The 27,009-nt window shown below is 44.3% G+C and overlaps 1 protein-coding gene across 8 annotated transcripts in view; it reads left to right on the top strand.

Moving 5' to 3' along the window:
• TNKS1BP1 (tankyrase 1 binding protein 1) overlaps positions 1-27,009 on the top strand; it is a 162,787-nt gene that overhangs the window by 108,849 nt on the left and 26,929 nt on the right. For all 8 annotated transcript variants that reach the window (XM_030187435.1, XM_030187452.1, XM_030187426.1 and 5 more), the window contains one exon: positions 23,662-24,665. In XM_030187435.1, the coding sequence (XP_030043295.1) occupies positions 23,662-24,665 (1,004 nt within the window). The remainder of the gene's footprint in view (positions 1-23,661; positions 24,666-27,009) is intronic.

The following is a 27,009-nucleotide window of genomic DNA, read 5'->3' as shown; positions in this document are numbered from 1 at the left end:
TTGTTGATGGTCTGCATTTTCCGTATGGGTGGTATATTGGTTTATTAGGGTCTGCCCAGTGTTATGGTACAGTAAGGTTTATGAGTGTGTTTTTGCACAAATTTGTGCATAGTGTTTTGCAGTTGAGCAATTGTGGTTAGTACATGCTTTGAGCAACCACTTTATTCTTTGACATACGATACATATTTAATATCTAAATTTAATAAAAGGTATTGTGACTTTTTACTTTTTTTTTCTATGTTGTCAGACAATTATGGATGTAAGCCCCGCCCCTGGCCCCACCCCCTAACCCCGCCCCTTTAGCCTCCCGAAACAGTTGGGCCACCGACCGCCTATGCATGGGATGATTTTCCAAGAGGTACTGAGCAGTGATGGTGTCCATCTGTCAAGGAAGGGAAGGAGTGTCTTCAGCAACAGGCTGGCTAAAGTACTAGAGAGGGCTTTAAACTAAAATTGATGGGGATGAGTGTAGCTTAACTACAACACTTCACCACTCCACCCTCATTCTAAAAGTCACCTTTCTTAACTGTCTGCTTAGACCTTATTTCTCATCCTTGATCTTTTTGTAACACCAATTGTATCTGCTACCCTGGAATGGTGATGCCATAACAGGTCTTTGTAAGCCACATTGAGCCTGCAAATAGGTGAGAAAATGTGGGATACAAATGCAATAAATAAATAAAATAAATAAATAAAAGGCCACAAAGCCATAATTAACCCCAAGGAAGGTAGCACATCTAATGCCTCTATAGAAGTGAATAAAAAGGGTAAAATCTGGAGAGCCTTGTATACCAATGCCCGAAACAAACATCTAGATCTTGAGGCTACAATGATGGAAGCGGACTTGGATTTAGTGGCGGTCATGGAGACATGGTTCACGGAGAACCATGACTGGGATGTTGCTATACCTGGCTATAATCTATTCAGGAAGTACAGAGTAGGAAAACAGGGTGGAGGTGTGGCATTATACGCTAAGAATGATATCCAAGTGACAGAACTGCAGGATATGTGGGGTAGGGAAGAAGCGCTGTGGGTTAAACTGGAAAGAAAGAAAGGAAAATGTATCTATATCGGAGTGATATACAGACCTCCCTCACAGTCGGAGGAAATGGACAGGGACTTTTTTTTTCCAGAAATTTTATTGAAGTTTTCAGGTAACAAACAAAAGAGAAGGAACAATAAAATATAACAGTGATTTAAAAACAAAATAGAGAAGTGGTTCATGACAATATATGCATTAATGCTGAGATTAATTGAAGGTGCTATCATAATGAGTGAATATAGTCCGATAGTGAAGACCATATCAATGTCTTTTTGCTGAGAGATCCAGTGAGGCTTGCAGAGGCTGTTTCCATTTTATGATATAACAAAACTGACTGCCACCAGAAGTGTTCATTAAGCATTGAGGCATTTTTCCAATATGCTAAGATCATATGTTGTCCAATGGTTATTAAAATGTCAAATAGACTTTTTTAACGTTCTGTTAGACAAACTTCAGGTGAACAGGATTTAAATATAATTAATGAGACATTGAAATTGACATTAATGTGGAATATACAACAGATAATTGTCCAGATACTTTGCCAAAATACCTTAATTTTTTCACATCAGGTGAATAAGTGTGCCAATACGTGTTTGACAATGCCAGTATATATTGTAAGCTGCCAAATTAGCAGTTTGTAATTTCCATGGAGTCCATACAGCTTGATTGCATAAGGTTAGCAGAAGATAGAGGCCTAATCAAAGACCTCCAAATATGAGAGTGTACAGATTGCGGGAGTACTTGGTTGGTATCTGCTTCCCATACTTCTTTGAGTGAATAACTGTGCTTATAGTGGTGGGAAAGCAGAATCTTATATGTAGATGAGGCCATATGACCACTATTAATCAAGGATGCTGCAGTTTGATTGATAGAGGGTTCATGAGAACCAGTAGAATTTAGTACATTTATAGTCTTAACACAATGTGTCAGTTGCAACCATTGAAAGAAATGTGTCCTAGGAATGTGCAGGTTTGTTTGAATCTCCTGGAATGTTAGTAGATCATTCTGACCCTCTTTATATAAGTCTTCAATAGTCCAAACTCCACAACAAGCCCAAGACTTCCAGAAGAATGTTTTTTTGTTAGTACGGAATTTGGAGTTATTCCATATAGGTATTTGAAGAGAGGAGAGGATAGGAAGATCTAATAATTTGTCTAAATTTAGTAGACAAGTTTTAGTATTGGGTATAACTGGATTGTCTGCCTCAGAAGAGGCAGGAGTCATGTAGATAATTAAATGTAATGGTATTGGAGAGGTTATGAGCTGCTCTAACTGAAGCCAACTAGGTGAGTAGTCTTTTTCAACAGGAAACCAATAACAACCTTGTTGTGTAATAAATGCTTTGTGATACATTAATCCAAACTTTTCTTTTGCAGATTTGAGCTTTTTTTTAATGATATTCTAGGCACCTTAGACTTCCAAAGAAAAAAAACCAACAATTTCTCTACTTGTTTATAAAATGAGTTTTGGAATAATATTGGAATCATGCTCAGTATGAAATTTATTTTAGGAGAGACCACCATTTTAATGGTCTCGATTCTACCCCATCAGGAGATGTGAAGAGGATGCCATCTCAAAAGAAGGTCTTTTAGGAACTTAATTATGTTTTCACTGTTATGCTTGATGGTATCTTGTACTGTGTAATGTAAATCTATACCGAGGTATCTAATGTTTTTGGAAGATCAAACGAGATTAAAGGATTGAATTAAACTGGGAACTGCATGAATATTTAATGGTAACACTTCAGTCTTAGCTTGATTGATTTTATAACCCGATATTGCGGAGAAGGACTGTATCAAAGAGAATAATGAGGGTAATGAAGTCGAAGGATTGGAAATATATAACAATATATCATCAGCATATGCAGAAATTTTGAAATGTGTATTTTTATATAATATTCCTGTAATGTTGACCTGAGAATTGATGGCAATAATGAGTGTTTCTAGCACAAGATTGAACAAGTAGGGTGATAGAGGGCAGCCCTGTCGAGTACCTCTTTGTAGATAGACTGCTTCTGATAAATGATTATTAGCAATAATTTTGGCTGTGGGTTTAGAATAAAGTACTTTAATTTTTGAAATAAAGTCAGATGTTGCACCGAACCATTCAAGGACAGAGAATAAATAATGCCATTCTACCCTATCAAAAGCCTTCTCTGCATCTAGGGACATAGCTATGATAGTGCAATCTTGAGATTTAGCAATATGCGATAACTGAAAGAATAATCTAGAATTGTCTGATATTAATCTATTTGGCATAAAGCCGATTTGGTTTGGAGAAATCACCTTACTGATAATTTTCTTCAATCTATTAGCTAGTAATTTTGCATAAATTTTGTAATCTGAGTTAAGGAGAGAAATGCGTCTATAGTTTTGTACTAATTGAGGATCTTTATTAGGTTTAGGAATCACTGTAATAATAGCTTCTGTAAATCTACTGGACGAAACAGTGGAGGGATCTAGTGAACTAAATAATTGCGTGAGAGTCAGAGAGAGAGAATTTAAGAATATTTTATAAAACTCGGCAGGAATGCCATCTGGGCCAGGTGTTTTATGGGAAGGAAGATCTTTGAGAACCTGCATAATTTCTTGCACACTGAATGGTTCCGAAAGGAATTTACTATCTGAGAGGGACCATTGTGGATGGATAAGCTGAGACAGAAAGTTACTTATTTTACCAGAGTCTCCATCTGTTTCTGATGTGTACAATTCGTTATAGAATTGGTGAAATGATTTTAGAATTTCAGTGGCCAAGGTGACATTTTTGTTTTTGTAATTCCTAACAGAAGGAATTTGGATTTTAGGTTTTTTATGTTTTAGCTAGAATCTTGCCACTTTTATTACCTCCAATATAATATAGAGTTTTGGTTTGGAAGATCTCTTGCAAGGCCGATTCACTTACACCTTTATTATACTCATATCTGAGCTGACAGAGTTTGTTTAAAAACTGCTTATCTTGCGAAACAATAAATTTGTTTTCATATTCTTTAATTTGCTTTTCTAGACTATCAAGTAGAATACTTTGTTCTTTCTTTTTAAAGGCTGCTATAGAGATTATTTCTCCTCTTAGTGTTGTTTTGAAGGCTTCCATGATAGTAAGTAGTGGTAAAGCTTCTGTTGTATTATGGAAAAATTCAGAGATAAAGGATGTAATTCGAGCCTTAATATTATCGTCCTGCAAGAGGTTAGCGTTAAGGCGCCAAATAGGAGACTTAGTGAAGGATTGATGTATAGAGGATATACTTAAAGAAATGGGGGCATGATCAGAGATAACAATTGGATGTATTACAGCATCTGTGACTGAAGGGAGCAGGATGGCAGAAAGAAGGAAGTAATCAATTCTGGAGAAACTGTTGTGAGGTGAGGAGAAATAGGTATAATCTCTTGTGTCAGGGAATTTTGTCCTCCAAGGGTCTATCAAATTAAACTGAGTCATTAAAGAATGCAGCGTAGTATTAGCATCGGAGGTTGGTTTAGTAGCCTGAGAACTTTTATCTAACCATCCGTCAAGTGGGAAATTAAAATCTCCAGATATAAGTAGAGGAATTGAATCAAAAGTGGAGATTATACGGAACAATGTGTGAAAAAAGTCTGGAGAGTCAATGTTAGGTGCATATATGTTTACCAAGAGGAGCTGTTGTGAGGTGAATTCTACTCTTACAATTAACCAGCGTCCTTCGACATCAGCCATATGCTCAATTATGTTAGGTTGAAGATCTTTATGAAAGAGTATCGAAACTCCATTCCTTCTACCTATTGAAGGGGATTTAATTGAAGACATCAGCAAGATAGCTAGGAAAGGGGAAGTATTACTGATAGGTGACTTCAATATGCCGGATGTTGATTGGGGTGTCCTGGCTGCAGGGTCGTCTAGAAGCAAAGAGATCTTAGATTCCCTACAGGAAGAATTGTTCCAGCAGTGGGTAACGGAACTGACGTGGGATGGAGCTGTTCTGGACCTGGTGCTTACGAATGGAGAGTACATTTCTGACGTCAAGGTGGCGGACCATTTGGCATCTTAGTGATCATCGTATGTTATGGTTCAATATTAAAACAGAAGAGAGGGCTCATTCAAGATTGAAGGTCCTGGATTTCAAAAGAACTAACTTTGCCGAAATGGGGGAATTTCTCAAGGAACAGTTAGCGGGATGGGACCAGCTGAAGGATGTATAACAGCAATGGACAAGACTGAAAGGAGCTATATTAAAGGCAACTAACCTCTATGTTAGAAAATTACATAAAAGTAAGAGGAAAAGAAGGCCTCTTTGGTACTCGAATGTAGAAGCTGAAAAGATAAGGGAAAGGAGGCTCAGAAAGATGAAGACAGGAGAGAATACCTAAATAAGCGAAGAGAAGCTGGAAAAGCTATCAGTAAAGCGAAGTGGCAAATGGAGAAAAAGATAGCTAATACGGTAAAATTGGGGGACAAGATCTTTTTCAGATATGTAAGTGACAAGAGGAAATGCCATAATAGCATTGTGAGGCTCAAAGCTGAGGGAGAGAAATATGTGGAAGATGATAAGGATAAAGCTGAACTGCTTAACGATTATTTTAGCTCTGTGTTCACGAATGAAAGACCGGGGGTAGGGCTGCAGAAAACAAAGGCTCAAGGGGATGGATGTATGATAGACCTAGACCCGTTTACAGAGGACTGTATTCGTGAGGAGCTTGCCAAACTAAAAGTAGACAGAGTGATGGGGCCTGATGGGATACACCCGAGGGTGCTTAAGGAACTTGGAGAAGTTCTGTCGGCTCCGCTGACGGACCTCTTCAATGCTTCCTTAGAAACTGGAGTGGTCCCGTCCCAGTGGATTGGAGAAGGGCGGATGTGGTTCCTTTGCACAAAAGTGGAAGTAAGGAGGAGGTTGGGCATTACAGACCTATCAGTCTGACCTCGGTGGTGAGTAAGCTAATGGAAACGCTTCTGAAGAGGAGGATTGTGAGTTTTCTTGAACTACATGGAATGCGGGACCCGAGGCAGCATGGCTTCACTAGTGGCGGGTCGTGTCAAACGAATCTGACTGTCTTCTTCGACCGGGTGACCAAACATTTGGATGTGGGAGGGGCGCTTGATGTGGTATACTTGGATTTCAGCAAAGCCTTTGACACGGTTCTGCACAATCAACTAATAAATAAATTGAGTGCCCTCGGTGTGGGACCTCGAGTAACTGATTGGGCTAAAAATTGGTTGAATGGTAGGAGACAGAGGGTGGTGGTAAATGGAGCTTGCTCTGAAGAAAAGGATGTCGTCAGTGGAGTACCACAGGGATTGGTCCTGGGGTTGGCTCTTTTTAACGTCTTTGTGAGCGATATTGCGGAAGGGCTGTCTGGTAAGGTTTGTCTGTTCGCGGATGATACTAAACTCTGCAACAGGGTAGACACCCTGGAGGGTGTGAATGACATGAGGAAGGACCTAGCGAAGCTAGAGGAATGGACCGATATTTGGCAACTAAGGTTTAATCCCCAAAAATGCAGGGTCATGCACTTGGGTCGCAAAAATCCGAGGGAATGGTACAGTATAGGGAGTGAAGTGCTTCAGTATGCGAAGGAATAGCGGAACTTGGTGGTGATTGTGTCTGATGACCAGCTTTCAAACAGGTAGAAAAAGCGACGGCCAAAGCCAGAAGGATGCTTGGGTGCATAAAGAGAGGCATGACCAGCAGGAAAAAGGAGGTGATAGTGGTATTTTGCCGTTGTATAAGTGGTATTTTGCCGTTGTATAAGTGGTATTTTGCCGTTGTATAAGTCTCTGGTGAGGCCTCATTTGGAGTACTGCGTGCAGTTCTGGAGACCGCACCTATGGGAAGATATAAACAGGATGGAGTCGGTCCAGAGGGTGGCTACGAAATTAGTAAGTAGTCTTGAATGCAAAAATTATAGGGACAGGCTTATGAACGCTGGAAGAGAGTAGGGAGAGAGGAGACATAATAGAGACGTTTAAATATCTCAAGGGCATTTATGTACAGGAAGAGAGTCTTTTTCAAATGAAGGAGAGCTCAGGAATGAGGGGGCATATGACAAAGGTAAGAGGGAATAGGCTTAGGAGTAACCTAAGGAAGTATTATTTCACAGAAAGGGTGGTGGAGGCGTGGAATGGCCTCCCGGTGGAGGTGGTAGAGTTGAGAACTGTTCCAGAATTTAAAAAGGCATGGGATAAGCATGTGGGATCGCTTAGGAACAGGAAGTATTAGAGGTTACAGAGGATGGGCAGACTGGATGGGTCATGTGGCCTTTATCTGCCATCATGTTTCTATATCAAAAATTCCTGGCTGCACCACTGGGATATCCACAATAAATATTTATGAGATAGATCTGCATGTACTGCCCATTAGATATGCAAATCTATCTCATGCACATTCATTGTGGATCTCCTGAAAACCTAACTAGCTAGGTGTGCCCCGAGGACTGGGTTGAGAAACCCTGCCTTAAGGGAGCAGAACTGAGACTGTTTTCAAGAACAAACAAAAACCCTTTAATGCAGAATGATAATACAAACACAAAGCCAGTTCTGCCTTGTAGGCTATAAAATACTTAAGGTCCCTGGAGATCTCTAGCAGGGGATGGAGGCTTCCCCCAATTTGTCCCAGGACCTTCCCAAACTCAGAGGTTTTATCTTTCCTCATCTGGACCACACCCTTCTGACTAGACTTCCCTATCCTAACTTTTAAGGTGGACCAGGGAGTATGTTTTTTTTTTAAGGAGAACTAGGATTCCCATGACTCTTTAATTTTCTCAGGAGTCTCTCTTGAGGAAATTTATCAAAAGCTTTCTGAAAATCTAGATACACTACATCAACCGGCTCACCTTTATCCACGTTTATTCACGCCTTCAAAGAAATGAAGCAGATTGGTGAGGCAAGACTTCCCTTGGCTGAACCCATGCTGACTCTGTCTCATTAAACCATGTTTATCTACATGTTCTGTAATTTTATTCTTTATAATAGTTTCCATTATTTCCCCTGGCACTGACGTCAGGCTTACCAGTCTGTAATTTCCCGGATCACCCCTAAACCCCTTTTTAAAAATCGGCATCACAATGGCCACCCTCCAATCTTCAGGTACTACGGACGATTTTAATGACAGGTTATATATTGCTAACAGCAGATCAGCAATTTCATGGGTTTAAAATACTGACCACCGCTTGATGAACATTGACCAGATAATTGTTAAATAAATGTGGATGTTTCCCTATTTTCACATCCACAGAGGGGAGGTTGGTCATGCTGGGGATGTTGGTGTCTTTAGACTAGATAGGTCAGTGTTTTGTGGCAGACCCCATTGGCCCCGGGAGTTCCCTGTCTTTTTCCAATACATACTTCCCACTTTCCCCTTGTCCAGAAGCTGCTGCTGGCATTGCCTCCAGAAAAACTGCTCTATTTTCCATCACGATTGTGCAGCTCTGCCATAGGTGGGCCTGAGTGGGCCCAGGCACACCCAGTAACAGCACACCTATGATGTGGTCGGCGGGGATCCCCAAGCCATGCCAGCCAAAATCTCCTAACAACTCTCCCTCCCATGTACCTTTTAAATAGCAGATCTTCGCCGGCAGCGAACAGCAACTGATACACACTTCTCGCAGTGGCCACACAGCCTTCCCTCTGACACACTCCCGCCTATGCAGAAACAGGAAGTTGCATCAGAAGGAAAGCTGTGTGGGGCTGATGCGAGCAGTGTATATCAGTCTCTGGTTGCTGCCAGTGAAAATCTGCATTAAGAAACTGGGGAGGGATTGGGTTCAGGATGATAGTGAATGAGTAGAAGTGACTGGTAGGCAGTGGTGTGCTGGAGCCGGCTCACCAGAGCCGTTTGTTATTTTTTAAAGAATTTTGGGAGCTGGCTGTTAAATTTGGGCTGGGTTGACTCAAGTCCCATCCTGGTGGTATTGGCGTCTGGCTGCCCTGTGGCTTGGGCATCTCACTTGCTTTCCTTCTGTCCAACCCTCGCAGCAGCAAAACAGAAAACATCTTGAAACCGTGCACGGGGCCATAGCCCTGTGTGCGCTGCTGCCGGCTCCCTTCCTCCTCCCCAAAACAGGAAGTTACATCCTGAAGGGAGGGAGGAGGAAGGAAGCTGGCTGCGGTGTGTGCAGGGCTAATGCCCCGCGCCCGGTTTCATGCTGATTTTTGTTTTGCCCGCCACAAGTGTGAGGATCGCAGAGGATTGTGAGTAAGCGCAGTTTGTGATGCCTTCAGGCCGTCGCAGTACCAGGCCAGGAGGAAGAAGGAACCCGGCAGCAGCACATGTAGGGCTGCAGCCCAAGGAGATTAGATTGAGAACAGGAGATGCTTGAAGTAAAAAAAAAAGTTGAATCCATAGAGGTTTGTCTCATTCCCCTCCCCCGCACAGCCGTCATCCCTGTACATTCAAAACGAAGCAAACAGTCCTTTGAGCTGCTGCATCCACGTTGTCATTCCTTAATGTTGGTAGCATATTTATTTAATCTCTCTTATATTTTCAAACATGCCAGCTTGTGCAGCATACGGATGTACACAGAGCAAGTATAATAATGAAATAACTTTTTCTTAGGTAGAGAGTAATTTGTTATAAACCACAATTAGTGTGCCATTTGGAGGGGCTGGTTATAGGGACACTCTAGTAAGTGTTGCATTTGTGCAGAGATTGTTTTTCTCCTGGTAAAGGGCCACCAAAAGACATCATATTATGAGAATCAAGTGCTCAACATCCAGAGTTTCTATCTATTTATTCACTTACTTATAACATTTATATCCCACATTAAACATGAATTAGGTTGAAACTGGGAGCATTTAAAATCTTTTTTTTTTTCCTGTGCCTAGATCAGAAGAGAAAGATGGTCGGTATCCCTGCCAGCAAAGGGAAATGGGACTTGATATACCGCCTTTCTGTGGTATTGTGCAACTACATTCAAAGCGGTTTACATATATACAGATACTTATTTTGTACCTGGGGGGTATGCCTAGCGTGCCCACATGGGGGGGGAGGAGTGAGGAATGCCCCCTGGCCGGCCCCCTCCCCTAATTGCATGGCTGGCTATGCCCAGAAAGAGAGTCTATTGTTAAAAATTTTCCAGCACACCACTGTTGGTAGTGTTGCAGGAATTGAGATAGGAATTTGTGATGCTTCAGGAGTCAGACAGCACACACCAGTATGAGAGAAAAATCTTCTTTATTTGCCAGCAAACAAAGCAAGACATCAGTTCTAGCTCTCTTCTCTTTCTCTCAGCTCTTTTTGTGTCATGTGGCTTCTGTCTCAGCTGCTTCTCTTCTGCTGTCTCTCCTGTTGTCTTCCAGCTTTCTTCCTTTCTTCTGAGCTCCTTCTGACGTAAACTGCTTCTGCTCCTACTTAAATACAGTTCTATCCAGCCTAGCCTAGCCCAGCCCCCTTACTCTCCAATTGGTTAAGGAATAGATTGGTCACTTTGCCTCAACCAATCATTACTTTTGAAATATCAGTTACATAGGTTTGGTATTCCTCAAACTGACCTCTAACCTGGGGCCCCTCAAGCCAGACAATATGGCACTAGAACTCTTATATTCTCATCATGATTGATTTCTCATCTATAGCTTAAATTGCTTACTGGACTCTGGCATTCATTAAAGGGGTCAAAGGCTAATCTTACTTAATAGCATACGGCTATGGTCTGTTATTTCTTTCAGGAGGCCAGTCCTACACTTAGCTATAATTAATCAAGGAGAAGAGAGCTGACTAGCCCTGACCTCGTTCACCTATCAGCTTATACATTGAACCAGCCAGAACTGCAAATAAGTCAAAACACATGTTTGACCTCTTCACTGCAGTCCTTGCTTAGAAAATACAGCAGAGAGTAACATTAGATTTAAAAAGGTATTCTACATTTAACTACACAGAATCAGTATTTCTTATAAGACATATTCTAAATATCAAAAACTTGTAAATACTAATCTATTGCCTCTCTCTCTCTAAATAGTATTTTCTTCTAAGCATTTTAAACTAATCCTAAACAAACTGCCTGCAGTATGCCGGCTCATAATAGAATACATGTGTTTGCTTAGCAATCCATCACTCACAAGGGTGAAAGAAATTCCTGTCTCTGACCTTTCTAACCCAGCCCGGCAAACGTAAATAACCTAAACCAGATGACATTCCTTCACTTTAGTTGCCAGGTAAAAAGTTAGAATCCAAATTTCAAGCTTTTAACAGAATTAACCCTTCATATGATTTCTCAGAATTAATCAATTTCTTTTGCCCACTGCCTCATTCCCCCCTTTGAGACTAAAATCAGCTTATGCAGAGATAAGTCTCACAACTCAGACTCTGGAGATTATAGTGGTCCTAACTAGGAATAGACTTATGAACCACCATTACCCTACTTGTTAAGGTCCGACGGCATACTGCCGAAGCACATGAGGCCAGGAAACAAAACAACAACCCTGCTAAAACTAAGACTATTAGGGAAATGAACAAGGGGCGTATCCAGGAGGTCAATGACCACCACCAGGAGGTAAGGTCTAATCCTCCTCGGTAATCCTCCACATTAAGGCTGGCCAACTGTAGGACTTTATCCATGGCATGCCTAACTACATGCGTCCTATTTATGACAATAGTACAGCACTCTGAAGAATTTAGCACTGTGCAGAGGCCACCCTGAGCTGCAAAGAGATAGTCAAGGCCCATACGATTATACCGAGAAACTATACTTAATTCATTAATTTGATCCTGCAATGCATTGACTACCACGTTCAGCTCATGAACTAAAACATGGAGTAGGGACTGAAGTCTCCGGGTAGCCATACCTAGTTCAGTAATACCCGCTACCGGGCCTCCAATTGGAATCCAGGCCGTGGCAGAAAGGGCTACAAGTCTCTTTTTAGTCAGAGGATAAGTAGAATTGATATACTGGAGGGCTAATTCAATCGCCTCATCCTCTGTGGCAACGGAGGAGGGTAAGGACAAAGCCTCTCGCTTAGAGCGGTGCGGGGATAGTGGCTTAAGAGGAATAACTTTAGGAAAATAATTCAAGGTTACCAATACACAAAAATCATATGTAGGGGGAAGAATCATGTGGAGGACATTATCACAGAGCCAGTAATGACCAAGGAGAGGGTGAGGAAAGTTCCCAATAAATGTTGGCTCAGGCTGGACAGGGTACTTAGGGTGCCCATAATGCGAGCCCCTATCCCAGGGGGAACGAAGACGAAATGGAGACTTTGCACACCATAGGCGCCAATCCCCAATTGTGACAGGCTGCTCATTTGTTAGTAACTCTTCATACCCCGGGGACTTATGAAAGTAGAAAATAAGCTTGGACACTATAGTCTTCTCAGTGGTACGCTTAGGAGCCAGATAATCACCTGGGTCATAATCTGCAGGTATGGTAGCAGGGCACATAGGAGTACCTGGAGAAACTACCCACACAGATTCTCCTTTTTCTGGGAGAACATTAGTATAATTACAGGGAATGGGAAGAACAGTTGAGATGCTTCTTGTTAAACAAAACACTCCAGAGGCTGGATAGGGAGACGTAAAAACTGGCCTTAGAGAAGAGTCAGAGGGGGAAGTAGCATTATAAAAGGACCACCAAGTATAATCCTGGCTCCAAGGGCCTGAACTCGAAAAGTAGGGAGGTATAAGAGCTGGGAGCTGCACAGGGACAGGAACAGCTGGGACATCTGTAGTATAAGGAGAAAATCGGGAACACACAATACAAGGGGAAGTAATCTTTGCCTGGCTAATTAGTTCCTGGACTGAGTGTAACCAAAGGTTGGAGCGAGTTGGGGTATTAGGAACAAGGAGGCAAGGAGTAGAAAACAACAAAAGCATCCAAACTACTAACATTTTCTTTCTTCCTAATCTAAAACAAATACAGCAAACTAATTAAGCAATAATATTTCAACAGTCTGTGCTAATCACAGATTACTCTCATATAGTGTTCTCAGTCTTTGAGTTCTTATACCAGTTGGGATAGACCCTCAACTGATAAGGATCAAGCTCTCAAATTCCAAGAAAGCCAGAATCAGGGCAAGAAAGAGTCTCAGTGTGAAGCCGAAGTTCAGCCGCTCCTGCAGTATGCAGTTGACCCTTCTTTTCAGCTAGTAGATTCTTTGGTTCGGGTCAGGCGCAACTTCAATGGCTCCGCTGGATCACTTTCTGCTCTCCACTGTCTAGGCTCCGTCTGATCCGTGCTGGGCTCAGTCTGGTCAGCAGACTTAATTCGAGACCAATGGACCCATGGAGTAATCCCTGCGACCTTCACAGCTGCAGGGGTAGAAAGCAAAACAGTAAAAGGTCCTTTCCATCGGGGCCCCAAAGGCTGGAGCTTCCAGTCTTTCACCCAAACTCTATCCCCTGGCAGGAAGGAATGTACCTGAGCCTGGAAGGGGACAGGGTTTATTTCTCTCACATAAGACTGAAGCTCAGAAATTATCTTTCCCAAGAGGGCTACCTGCTCCTGCACCTGGGCAGACCCTAAAATCCCTATGTCTCCCTTAATTCCCTGTAAAATGGCTGGGGGCTTCCCATACACAATTTCAAAGGGAGAGAGGGCTGTTCCTTTAGTTGGGGTGCATCGGAGGCGGAAGAGGGCTAGTGGCAATGCCTGTGGCCATTTCAATTGGGTTTCCTGACAAATCTTTGCTAGGCTATTTTTCAAGGTTCTGTTTGCCCGCTCAACCTGCCCTGAACTCTGGGGACGATAGGCACAATGCAATTTCCAGGTAATGCGCAATGCGCGGGACAGGGCCTGAAGTGTAGCTTCAACAAAGGCGGGACCATTATCTGAACCTATGGCAAGGGGCAGTCCATACCTGGGGATGACATCCCTAAGGAGAGCTCGAGCTACTTCTGTGGCTTTCTCAGTGACTGTAGGATATGCTTCCACCCACCCAGAAAAGGTACAAACCATAACTAAGAGGTATCGGAACCTACCACTCCTGGGCATTTCTGTGAAGTCTATAACTAGGGACTCAAAGGGTGTTAGTCCTCTAGACTGAACTCCTGGTGGAATACGGGGTCCCTGACGGGCATTATTCTGGGCACAGAGAGTACATCGGGCTGAGGCAGTGGCAACCAGACTATCCAATCCTTCCAGCACCACTACTCGACTGAGTAGGCGGGCTAGTGCTGTTTTCCCTAAGTGTGATAGGTCATGAGCTTGAGACACTACAGGCCAAGCTAGGTGGCGTGGCACCAGAACTCTGGTATCAGGGAGATGTAACCAGCCATCAGGTCTCCTTACTGCACCTTCTTCTTGAGCCCATTTCTCTTCCATTTGGGTATACATAGGCGTCCATTCTTGCAATCGGATTTGGAACAGGGGGGTCACAGTACTTGCTGGGGGTCCTCGAGCAGCTTCTTTGGCCACCCGATCAGCATGGCGGTTCCCTCGGGCCACTGGAGTATCTATTCTTTGGTGTCCCCTGCAGTGAATAACAGCTACCTTCTTAGGGGCCCACACAGCCTCTAGCAGCTGAAGTATTTCAGGTCCATACTTAACAGGTTGGCCTGCAGCATTTATGAGTCCCTTTTCCTTATACAAAGCTCCATGAGCATGTAGGGTTGTGAAGGCATACTTAGAATCAGTATAAATGTTGGTTACCAGTCCTGCTGCTAGCTCCAGAGCTCGTATGAGGGCCACAAGTTCTGCTTTCTGGGCTGAAGTTCCTTGGGGCAGGGCTCTTGCTTCTATCACCTTGTCCTCTGTCACCACAGCATAGCCTGCCAATCGCTTAGAGTTCTCCACATAACTGCTTCCATCTGTGAAATAAATTACATCTGGGTCCCTCCACGGAACATCTTTAAGATCTGGTCGACTGGAGTACACTTCATCCATAGTTTGGATACAGTCATGATCTGGAGGTCCCTCAGATGCTGGCAAAAGAGTAGCCGGATTGAATGTAGCCACTGTTTCCAGGTGTATCCGTGGATTCTCACACAAGCTAGCTTGGTACTTAACCATGCGGTTATTTGTAAACCAGTGGTTGCCCTTATACTCCATGAGGGTGAGAACTGCATGGGGGACTTTAACAACCAGTTCTTGCCCCAAGGTCAACTTATCAGCTTCCTGGACCAGTAAGGCTGTTGCTGCAATGGCCCTCATGCAGGCTGGCCATCCTTTAGCCACTCCATCCAGCTGTTTAGACAGGTATGCAACAGGCCTCTGCCAGGATCCCATCATCTGGGTCAGCACACCTAGAGCAACCCCCTGTCGCTCATGGACATACAGTGAGAAAGGTTTCTCCACATCAGGAAGGCCTAACGCAGGGGCTTGGAGTAGGGCTTTCTTTATGGCAATAAAGGATTGTTGAGCAGTAGGTCCCCATTCAAATGGTTCCTTTTCACCCCCCTTTGTGGCTTGGTATAGGGGTTTCGCCATCAATGCAAAATTTGGAATCCAAATTCTGCAGAATCCGGCTGCTCCCAGAAATTCCCTAACTTCTCTTCTGGACTTGGGTTGGGGAATTGCAGCAACTGCTTGCTTCCTACTAACATCCAGTCTCCTACTTCCCTGGGAAATACAGAAGCCCAGATACTTCACTTCTGACTGACAGAGTTGGGCCTTTGAGCGTGAGACCTTATAGCCTGCATCCAAGAGTAGCTCCAGCAATTCTCTAGTAGCCTCAAAACACTCTTCCTGAGTCACTGCTGCAATCAGGAGGTCATCTACATACTGGAGTAAAACTCGCCTGGAAGGCTCAGATTTAAAAGTCTTAAGGTCTTGCCCTAGGGCTGTCCCAAAAATAGTGGGGGAATTCTTGAACCCCTGTGGCAGGCGGGTCCATGTATACTGAAGCTTCCTTCCTGTTACTGGGTTTTCCCATTGAAAGGCGAAAAGCAGTTGACTAGCGGGGGCCACCCGAATACAAAAGAAGGCATCTTTTAGGTCTAGTGTTGTGAAATGGGTAGCTCCAGAAGGTATCAATCCTAGCAGGACATATGGATTAGGCACTACAGGGTGTAATGAGATAGTGGATTTGTTAACCACTCGTAAGTCTTGGACTGGCCGGTAGTCCTCAGTCCCTGGCTTCTGAACTGGCAATAGTGGCGTATTCCATGGAGACTGGCAAGGTCGAATAATTCCATGGGATAACAGACGATTCAAATGTGCTTGAATCCCTTCCAGAGCCTTTCTGGGAATTGGGTATTGGCGAAGATGGATTGGCCGGGCACTTGGAAGTAAATCTACATGTACAGGAGGAATATTTCGGGCCAACCCTGGGGGATTATCTTCTGCCCATACCCCACTGACCTGAAAGCTGTCTGCCAGGGGTAGGTCAACTTGGCCCTGCGACTGATGCAGCCGCCATTCTTCTTCAAGAGGGCAACAGAAACTCAGTATACCCTTAGGGCTGGATGTTGGGGGCCGAAAGGAGACTGAAGTCTGGCCATCAGAGTCAAAAGAAATTTGGGCCCTAAGCTTGGACAGCAGGTCTCGACCTAACAAAGGGATTGGACAGTCTGGCATATAAAGGAATTCATGAGTGACTATGTGTGAGCCTAATTGGCATCTACGGGTTGTCAGGAAGGGCCTCCGGTTCTGCACCCCCGTGGCTCCCACCACTCGGACAGTTTTTCCAGACACAGGCGCTAATCGCTCCGTCACAACAGAATGTTCAGCTCCTGTATCAATCATGAATGGAATTGAGCGGCTCCCTATAGTTAACTTGACCATAGGTTCCTGGGAGCCCAGTTTGTAGGAACCCGGTCTGTCCTATTCGTCCCATTCTGCCATCTCGGCTATCCCGATGATGTCAGATTCAGGAGGCTCATATCTTCCCTCTCGAACTCGGCCTCGGCTTCCTCGATCTCCTGGTCCCCTTCTCAGTCCCTGGCGCCTCTGGGGGCATTCATCTTTCCAGTGCCCTCTTTCCTTACAATAGGCACACTGGTCCCTCTCCAATCTTGGTCTGGGATTCTCCCCCCTTGGCCGGGATTGATTGAAGGAATCTCGGGGCCTGGCTGGTGGTCCGGGGTCCCACTTTGGCTTCCCATTAGCTAGAGGTCGACCTCGGTTAAGGGTGGAATTAGTAATGGCTGCCGCTAAAAGGTCGGCCTTCTTCTGCATCTTCCGGTCAGCCTCTCGGCGCACCTCCTGATCTCTATTAATGAAAACCTTGGTTGCGATCTCAATTAGCTGGGTGGTATTCATCCCTGCGAATCCCTCCTGACGCTGCAACTTCTTCCGGATATCTGGCATACTCTGGGCCACCAATGCGCTATTCACCATTCTCTGGTTTTCTTGGGCTTCAGGGTCAAATGGGGTGTATGTTCTGTAGGCTTCAATTAGTCGCTCTAGAAAGGCCCCAGGGGATTCAGTTGCCCCTTGGAGAATTTCAGAGACCTTTGCCAGATTAATGGGCCTCTTTATGCCTTTCCTCATACCTTCCAGTAAGTCCCGGCAATAGCCAGACAACAGTTCATAGTGCTGCCCATCATTTGGATCCCAATCTGGAGCTGCGCGAGGAAACCGAGCTCTAACCCACCCCTCTAGGTCCGGTGTCCCCTCGGGAGCACGTGCTCGCGTGATGGCCTCAGCATTTTGCAAAATCTTCCGCCTCTCCTCAGTTGTGAAGAGGGTCAGGAGAAGTTGTTGACAATCAGTCCAGGTTGGGTTATGGGTGGCCATAATGCTAGCCACTAGGTCCACCACTGCCTGAGGCTTTTCAGTATAAGAGGGGTAATGCGTCTTCCAATTCAGGAGATCGGTGGTTGTGAAGGGTACTTACTGATAGGCCTGTGCCTGTATAACCTGACCCTGATTATTAGGATCCGGTCGAGTGGTAGTTACCTGACGAAGTGGCAGAACTCTCGAGGAGGTGGGAATGGAACCTGAGGTAGAGCTAGGAGCTACCCTCCTATCATGCTCAAAGGTGATTGCAGCAGGTCTAACCCATTCAGTGGAGGTATGTTGAACCCCTGAGGGATGGGGAGGGGTACTCATAGACTGAGAGGTGGTCACAGGTGATTCAGTCCATTGAAAGGGATGCCGGGCCCCTGATGAGTGGGTAGGGGTATTAGAGGGAGAGGCTGGGCTGTCAGGAGTTGAGGAGTCAGGGAGTGGAACCCAAAGCGGGTCTTCAGAGGTTAACAGGAGAGGATGTGGCAGAGGAGAGTAGAGACTGGGTGAAAAGTCCAACCTAGGATGTGGCAGGTTTTGCACAGGAGGGGAAGAACTATCCGGAGAAGCCTGTGCTGGAGAGGCTTGGGCTGGGCGGCGTGGATCTCTAGGGGCGGCACGGAACCCCAACAATGGGCCATAAGGTGGTGGCTCAAGATCTGAGGGGTCATCAGAGAGTATGGGTTTCTCGGACAGGGTAGGGGCGGAAGCCACCGATTGGGTGGTAGGCTTCCTAGGGCTCTTTCCCTCTTCTAATTTAGATTTTCTAATCTTTCTTTGAACACGGCCTAACATGAATTTTACTGGGGATCCCATATAAGTTTTTAACCAGGAGGGAGGGTCAGTCACAAGGCTGTCCCAGGAATCTATATAAGGGAGTTGTTCAGAATATTCTGGTTCTCCTACAACTATGCTGTAGACCTTCCGGATTACTTCAATATCTAAGCTGCCACTAGGGGGCCACCCCACTCCCATAGATGGCCACTCAACTTCACACAAGGTTCTTAAAGTACCTGAGCTTAAAGTCTGTCCATAGTCATTAATTAAAAATCCTTTCTTGAAGTTCTTAAGCATACAATCTAGAGGAGTATCAATTTGTCTAGATGATGTCCCACCCATAATGCTTACAGTTACAACACACAAAAAGGGAGGGAATTTTTGAAAGTGCAGTAAGGGGTCCGCACTCTCGAAACACTAGGTAGACAGACAGCAATCGTTTCCTTCCGTTGCTGACCAATTGAACTCGCGTTAATTGGAAATGCAGCTATAAGAAGTCCGCACTCAGTTAATCATTCACGCATCACACATTCCATACAGAAAATCCCACCCAACAATTTCAGATTTCTCAGATACAGATAAGCTCAAGCGTTTTCGCTTCTAGTCCCCGCGACTAGAAGGTACTAGGGCCTTCGCTGAGAGTTGATCAGGCTCTCCTTCCTCAATTTTTTTGAGGGGCTGATTTACAATTTTCTAGCTAGAATTACAATACAAAATACAGAATACATACCCGGCGAATGTTCTCCAGTCAGTTGGGTGCTGGGATTAATGCAGGATGCATCCCACCGCTGCCACCAAGAATTGTTGCAGGAATTGAGATAGGAATTTGTGATGCTTCAGGAGTCAGACAGCACACACCAGTATGAGAGAAAAATCTTCTTTATTTGCCAGCAAACAAAGCAAGACATCAGTTCTAGCTCTCTTCTCTTTCTCTCAGCTCTTTTTGTGTCATGTGGCTTCTGTCTCAGCTGCTTCTCTTCTGCTGTCTCTCCTGTTGTCTTCCAGCTTTCTTCCTTTCTTCTGAGCTCCTTCTGACGTAAACTGCTTCTGCTCCTACTTAAATACAGTTCTATCCAGCCTAGCCTAGCCCAGCCCCCTTACTCTCCAATTGGTTAAGGAATAGATTGGTCACTTTGCCTCAACCAATCATTACTTTTGAAATATCAGTTACATAGGTTTGGTATTCCTCAAACTGACCTCTAACCTGGGGCCCCTCAAGCCAGACAATATGGCACTAGAACTCTTATATTCTCATCATGATTGATTTCTCATCTATAGCTTAAATTGCTTACTGGACTCTGGCATTCATTAAAGGGGTCAAAGGCTAATCTTACTTAATAGCATACGGCTATGGTCTGTTATTTCTTTCAGGAGGCCAGTCCTACACTTAGCTATAATTAATCAAGGAGAAGAGAGCTGACTAGCCCTGACCTCGTTCACCTATCAGCTTATACATTGAACCAGCCAGAACTGCAAATAAGTCAAAACACATGTTTGACCTCTTCACTGCAGTCCTTGCTTAGAAAATACAGCAGAGAGTAACATTAGATTTAAAAAGGTATTCTACATTTAACTACACAGAATCAGTATTTCTTATAAGACATATTCTAAATATCAAAAACTTGTAAATACTAATCTATTGCCTCTCTCTCTCTAAATAGTATTTTCTTCTAAGCATTTTAAACTAATCCTAAACAAACTGCCTGCAGTATGCCGGCTCATAATAGAATACATGTGTTTGCTTAGCAATCCATCACTCACAAGGGTGAAAGAAATTCCTGTCTCTGACCTTTCTAACCCAGCCCGGCAAACGTAAATAACCTAAACCAGATGACATTCCTTCACTTTAGTTGCCAGGTAAAAAGTTAGAATCCAAATTTCAAGCTTTTAACAGAATTAACCCTTCATATGATTTCTCAGAATTAATCAATTTCTTTTGCCCACTGCCTCAGTAGGTGTTGAGAATGATTAGGATAGGGTTAGAGGAGAATGGGTTTTGGGGAGGTAAGACGGGAGAAAGGGAGAGGGTCTGGAGAATCAAATTTCATTTAATTTATACTTATTGTTTTGAGTGTGCCTAAGCAGCTGGATTGGTTGCATCATTGGAGAGACCCCCTTCCCTCTAACCTCCCAACCCTGCTTTATCTAGCACTGACCCCAGCTCTCACATCAGTCTTTTTTGTCAGTGTAGCCCCTGCTTCAAAAATAGAGATCCCTAAGCTACTTTGTCCCTTCCCTTCTCTTTATAGAGTTCTGAGATCATTGTAGTTTTAATCGTGCCACCTGTCTCATTTCCTTTTTACAAAATTCTTTCTTCTGAGCTGCCATTTCTGACCTATTTTGGGTTTAATCACTTCTGTAGCTTGTCTCAGGGCTGTGCAGCTGCAACAGGAAGCAAGTTTAATGTTTTACCTTTCAGAGCAAGCTGTCCTGTACTCTGCGATGTGTAGACGTGTGAAGGAAAGCCACAGAAAATAAAACAGTATTTCTGAAAAACTATGTTTAGTATTTCATTTACAGCTGTCTTTATTTTAAAGAACGTAAAACGTATTCAAGGAATCTTTGAAAAAGAAGGCATTTTCTCCAGAAACGATTATAGTGCTATAATAGTTTCCATATAGAAATACTGTCCATGTGTGTGTTGGGGGCTCTGTGGAAGCAGAAGTTTATTTTTCATTTAACTTTTTTGTTTTTCATTTGTGGTGGTTTTGTGTTTTATAAGACCATGTGGTAAATTTGAAAATGCCCATCCCTAGCCCCAGAGCAGAAGATGCTGTGGAATGACTGAGAAAGCAGAACAGGAAGGACCTGTTGGCAGCAGTGCTATGCCATACATCTCCTTTCCTGTGGGACCGGCAGGGATGTGGGGATGCCATTCAGGTGTTGCACTTAAATTCCAAGAGGGAGATCCACAACACTATAGCCATCCCTGCTTCTACTAGAGTGGTGCTAAGGGAGAGTGTTAGAGAAACAAATCCAATAAAATTCTGGGGGAAAACTGGGAACTAAAATTAAAACAGAGAAAAATACATATCAAAGGCCAAAAATCTTGACTATCATGGTTTCCTTGGCAACTTTCTAAACAGCTCTGGCGGTGTAGTTTGTGTAGATTGAATAAAGATGCTACTTTTAATCTTCTTGTACCCCTTGGTATTATTTGTAGACAAGTGACTTCTAATTTGGCCAGCTCAGATCTTCTGCCCATTGGCTCAGCTGCAGCTTGAGGTGCTGCAGAGGCATCGTTCACAGCCCCTGGAAAAGGGAATCGTGGTCTGTGCTCAGTCTGTGCATGCACAATCTGATTTCCCCAATTACATTTCTTAACAAAAGATGGTGCTGAGCAGCTATAAATGCAAATTTTTTCTTCAAGCTCTATTCTGGTTAACTAATAGGTGTTGAGTGATATCAGCACTCATTGGTGGAATGCATTACCTAAATATGTAAGAACAGTTCAGGATCACCTGACTTTCAGGAAGTCTCTCAAGACCTACTTATTTGGGCAAGCTTACCCTAAAGATCCCGTCCTGCCTCTGTGATTCCTGGACTCCAACTCCTCTAAAGATCTTGTGGACTTACCTACTTTCTCTTAACCCTGTACCTTTCAGCCCTCATATCACTTTCCATTTATTGTACTTTCCTGTTTGCAAACTTAATGTTGTAAGCCACTTTGAGCCTGCCAGTGGTGGGAAATTGTGAGATATAAATGATATAAATAAATAAGTGTGTGTTAAATGGTTGAAATAATGATGATATTGCACTGCTTGGGATGGCTCTACTGTTTAGAAGCTGCTGATGGCATTTGAAGTGTTAACTTATAGCACCACACTTGGTGCCAGAGGTAGGGTTGCAAACCAGTTGGCATTTGGCTAGTCTGTCTGGTTTTCATGAAGAGTTTGGCAGGACTTTTAAAAACCAGCAGTGTCATTTCTAGTAGTTTGTTTGTTTGTTTATTAGGATTTATTTACTGCCTTTTTGAAGGAATTCACTCAAGGTAATGTACAGTAAGAATAGATCAAACATGAGCAATAGTCAAAGCAGTAAAAATAACAATACAAAGTATGGCATAGTATACTACTTAACAATGTCAACACAATACATAATAGAACATTTTAATTGACAGTGTAGGGTGTAAACAAAGATGGAACATATTGATAGGTAAGAGAGTAAGAGGAGTTAGAAAATATGTTGACCTAATTTAAAGAAAATTGCACAGGGTGAATCACCTGCATCACTAGCTGAAGACCTTTAGTCTTTCCTGTAGTGTCTTGTCAGTCACCTCATCTTTTACATCCTCCACTCTCTCCTGTCATGCGCTCATCTCTCTGGAAGCCAGGAAGATAGACTAGTCCTGGGCCCACCTGGTTTGAGTGGAATGGGATCAGCAGGACGTAGACCCCCCTGTGACCCCTCCTTCAGGATGGGTACCCTGGACAAATTCTGCGCAGGGTGAGGGGCTTCTGTGGGGACTTTGAGCATGCACTGGTAAAAGCTTATGTAGCATAGTAAATGAGAGCAGAGAAAGACCTATATGGTCCATCCAGTTTGCCCAACAAGATAAACTCATATGTGCTACTTTATATGTATACCTGACCTTGATTTGTATCTGCCATTTTCAGGGCACAGACTGTAGAAGTCTGCCTAGCACTAGCCCCGCCTCCCAACCACTAGCTGTGCCTCCCATCCCCCAGTGCTGTCACCCAATCTCTGCTAAGCTTCTGAGGATCCATTCCTTCTAGCAGCCAGGCCCAGAACCATGGCAGTGATAGTCCCCTATAGCTTCCCCACCTCCCCAAAGTGATCAGTAGAAAAAGATGGGGTGGGGAAAAGATAAAGATCCTTGTTTGGGTAGGAAAGGGATGGTGAGAAAGTGAAGATTTGAGAGGGGGCAGGCATGGCCGGTAGATTTTTAAAAATTATTATTATGATTGGCTGATTGGTTACTTTTTGTAGTTGTTGGAATTTACTTTTTATTTTTTTTTTAAATTGGGATTTGAAACCACATAAAAGGAGAATAGATTTACTATTGGAAGAATCTTACTTCTGCTGGACTTTTCTTGGTGTGGTATAGCGCTATTTTTCTCACACTTGTTGTATCTGATTGTGCCTTGTATTTCCATGACAGCTCTGCTTGGTAATGCAGACCTTTTCTTTTTGTTCAGGTTTGTGAAGTCCAGTTGTACCATACTCTATCTGATTATGCCTCATGCAGCTTCATACATGATCTATCCTGGGTTCATAGATTTAAACTTTCTTGTTTTTCTCTTTACCTCTCAGGGACTTCTTGGCTGGGCTCAGAAAGATCTGAGGACTGAATTCGGTGTTGAAGAGCCAGAGAAGATAAGTACTTCTGATAGTAGGAAAAGAGTATGGGACAATGAGTTCAGTATTGGAGGGACCCATCAGAGCAGTGACTTTAGTATAACAGAGATGGATCAGAGTAGTGATTATGGGATTGCTAAGAGAGTGTGGGAAAGAGATTTTGGTATTCAAAGTACAGATCAGAGCAGAAAATTTGATATTGAAGAGCCATATATGAATAAGGAGTTTGGCCTGGGGGAGACGAGCAGGGATAGGGATTCTGGCCTGGGGGAGACAGAAAGAGACTTTAGTCTGGGGGTGATGAGCAGTGACAGAGACAGGGAGTTTGGCCTGGGGGTGACGAGCAGCGACAGGGAGTTTGGCCTGGGGGTGACAAGCAGGGACAGGGAGTTTGGCATGGGGGAGACGGACAGGGACGTGGAGTTTGGCCTGGGGGAGACAAGCAGAGACAGGGACTTTGGCCAGGAGGAGGTGGACAGGGACTTTGGCCTGGGGGAGATGAGCAAGGACAGGGACTTTGGTCTGGGAGAGAGGGACAGGGACTTTGGTCTGGGAAAGAGGGACAGGGACTTTGGCTTGGAAGAGATGAACAAAGACTTTGACCTGGAGGAGAGGAGTAGGGACAGGGAATTTTGCCTGGGGGAGCTGAGCAAGGACAGGGACAGGGAGTTTGGCCTGGGGGAGCTGAACAGGGACAGGGAGTTTGGCCTGGAGCAGATGAGCAGGGACAGGGACTTTGGCCTGGGGGAGACAGACAGGGACAGGGAGTATCACATGCACAGTATTGAGAAAGATGGCAAGTTACAAGGATCAAATCATCGTGATGAATACAGTGTACCAGAAGAAGACCTCAGCAATACATTTGGGACCAGGGACATGGACAAAACCGTCATCCCAGGGACAGACATGTCTGATTTTCATGTTGGTTTCACACAGGACTCAAGCAGCCTAGCACCTAGGTAAGGAAGTAATCTCATTTTGGCCTGAGGAAAATTGTTTTTGGGTGAAGCTCTTTGCGTTCTCTTCCTTGTAACCTAACCGCTTGTCTCAATGTTCAGTTAGCACAGGGAAAATTGCACCAGCATAGGTCCCTGAACAGTTTGCTAATTTTAGATTAAAATTTGATTTTCTTTAATTTTTCAGAGCTACATATACTGTATATACTTGTCTATAAGTTGAGAAATTTTGACTTTAAAATCCCATCAATAAACCAGCATCATCAATGGGTCATTTTCATCAGTGCCATAGCACTCTTGCTATTGTTAGCTTTATAGAAGTGTGGTAGACAGATTCCGAGTGTGCTGAAGTTACTCATGAGGATACAGCCAGTGCTAAATATGTCCCTAGTGTGAGAAGAACTCTTATTTCAGGGTGAACTTGTACATTGTGCAAATTTAAAGACAAGAGGTTTGGAGGAGCTGTGCAAACAGTGGCGTTCCTAGGCTGCCTGACACCCGGGGCGGATCGCCGATGCCCCCCCTTGTGTGCAGCGCCCCCCCCCCCCCCCCCACCGGCAAAATTACACCCTCCCCCGGGCGCATTTTTACCTGCTTGGGGGGGGGGGGGGGTGCCGTGCGCCTGTTGGCAGGGTCCGCTTGTTCCCTCCATGCTGCTCCCTCTGCCCCGGAACAGGAAGTAACCTGTTCCGCGCAGAGGGAGCAGCAGGGAGGGAACGAGCAGACTCAGCCAACAGGCGCACGGCACCCCCCCCCCAGCAGCGTGCATCCGGGGCAGACTGCCCCCCGTCCCCCCTTGGTATGCCACTGTGTGCAAATGAGACTGGGGAGTGATAAAAATAAATACTAGTGATTGATTAAAATCTGTAATTGTTCTAGTTGGTTGAAAGTTTGTGCTGAGCAAGTACATTGAGAGGAGGGCATGCCTGCAAGGAAGTGTGTATGACAATTATCAGGTAACAGCTAAAAGCCATTTGATTGGCTCAAGCAGTAGATTCAATGAGGAAGTTTGTCTGAGAAGTGTGGAAAGAATTAATGAGTGATATTCTGATTTGCCTTATTTTTTTAATATAAGAAAACAGGAGTGTGTGGGTGCTGAGAGATACAAATCACTCACCCTTCCTTGGATAGGAAGGGTGAGTGATTTGTGAAAATACATTTTGCTGTAGTGAACTTGTCAAAGTTTAGAGTGAGACTTATCAATGAGGGATAAATATATAATCCTCAGATACTGAAATCTAATGATTTAGCTGTTTCCTTCTGGCTTTGTCTGCTGGAGGGGAGGGGGAGTGAGAGGGGCAACGTTGGACTCTGAGCTGGAGGGGAAGGAGAGAGAGGGAGCAATGTGGGACCCAGCCTTGACTTGTACATGGGTCACAACTTACAATGGAGTCCAGAAAAAAGCACAAAGGGCTCTCGACAATGGAACAAGTATGCTTTAATAATGACCTAACACAAGCCATGTTTCGGCATGAACAAAAACGCCTGCCTCAGGGATCAATTACACCAAACTATACTACTACTACTACTTAACATTTCTAAAGTGCTACTAGGGTTACGCAGCGCTGTACAATTTAACAAAGAGAGGCAGTCCCTGCTCAAAGAGCTTACAATCTAATAGACAAGTGAACGGTCGGTCCGATAGGGCAGTCAAATTGGGCAGTCTGGATTCACTGAACGGTAAGGGTTAGGTGCCAAACGCAGCATTGAAGAGGTGGGCTTTAAGCAAAGACTTGAAGACGGGCAGGGAGGGGGCTTGGCGTAAGGGCTCAGGAAGGTTGTTCCAAGCATAGGGTGAGGTAAGGCAGAATGAGCGGAGCCTGGAGTTGGCGGTGGTGGAGAAGGGTACTGAGAGGAGGGATTTATCCTGTGAACGGAGGTTACGGGCAGGAACGTAAGGGGAGATGAGGGTAGAAAGATAGTGAGGGGCAGCAGACTGAGTGCATTTGTAGGTAAGAAGGAGAAGCTTGAATTGAATGTGGTATCTGATCGGAAGCTAGTGAAGTGACCTGAGGAGAGGGGTGATATGAGTATATCGGTTCTGGCGGAATATGAGACGTGCAGCAGAGTTCTGAACAGATTGAAGGGGGGGTAGATGGCTAAGTGGGAGGCCGGTGAGGAGTAAGTTGCAGTAGTCCAGGCGAGAGGTAATGAGAGCATGGACGAGAGTTCGGGTGGTGTGTTCAGAGAGGAAAGGGTGAATTTTGCTGATGTTAAAGAGGAAGAAGCGACAGGTCTTGGCTATCTGCTGGATATGCGCAGAGAAGGAGAGAGAGGAGTCAAAGATGACTCCGAGGTTGCGGGCAGATGAGACGGGGAGGATGAGGGTGTTATCAACTGAGATAGA

The sequence above is a fragment of the Microcaecilia unicolor genome, chromosome 1 (genome assembly GCF_901765095.1).
Source record: "Microcaecilia unicolor chromosome 1, aMicUni1.1, whole genome shotgun sequence".
Classification (NCBI taxonomy): Eukaryota; Metazoa; Chordata; class Amphibia; order Gymnophiona; family Siphonopidae; genus Microcaecilia; species Microcaecilia unicolor.
The sequence above is the reverse complement of the archived record's forward strand: the minus strand, read 5'-3'. Positions and strand labels throughout refer to the sequence as shown.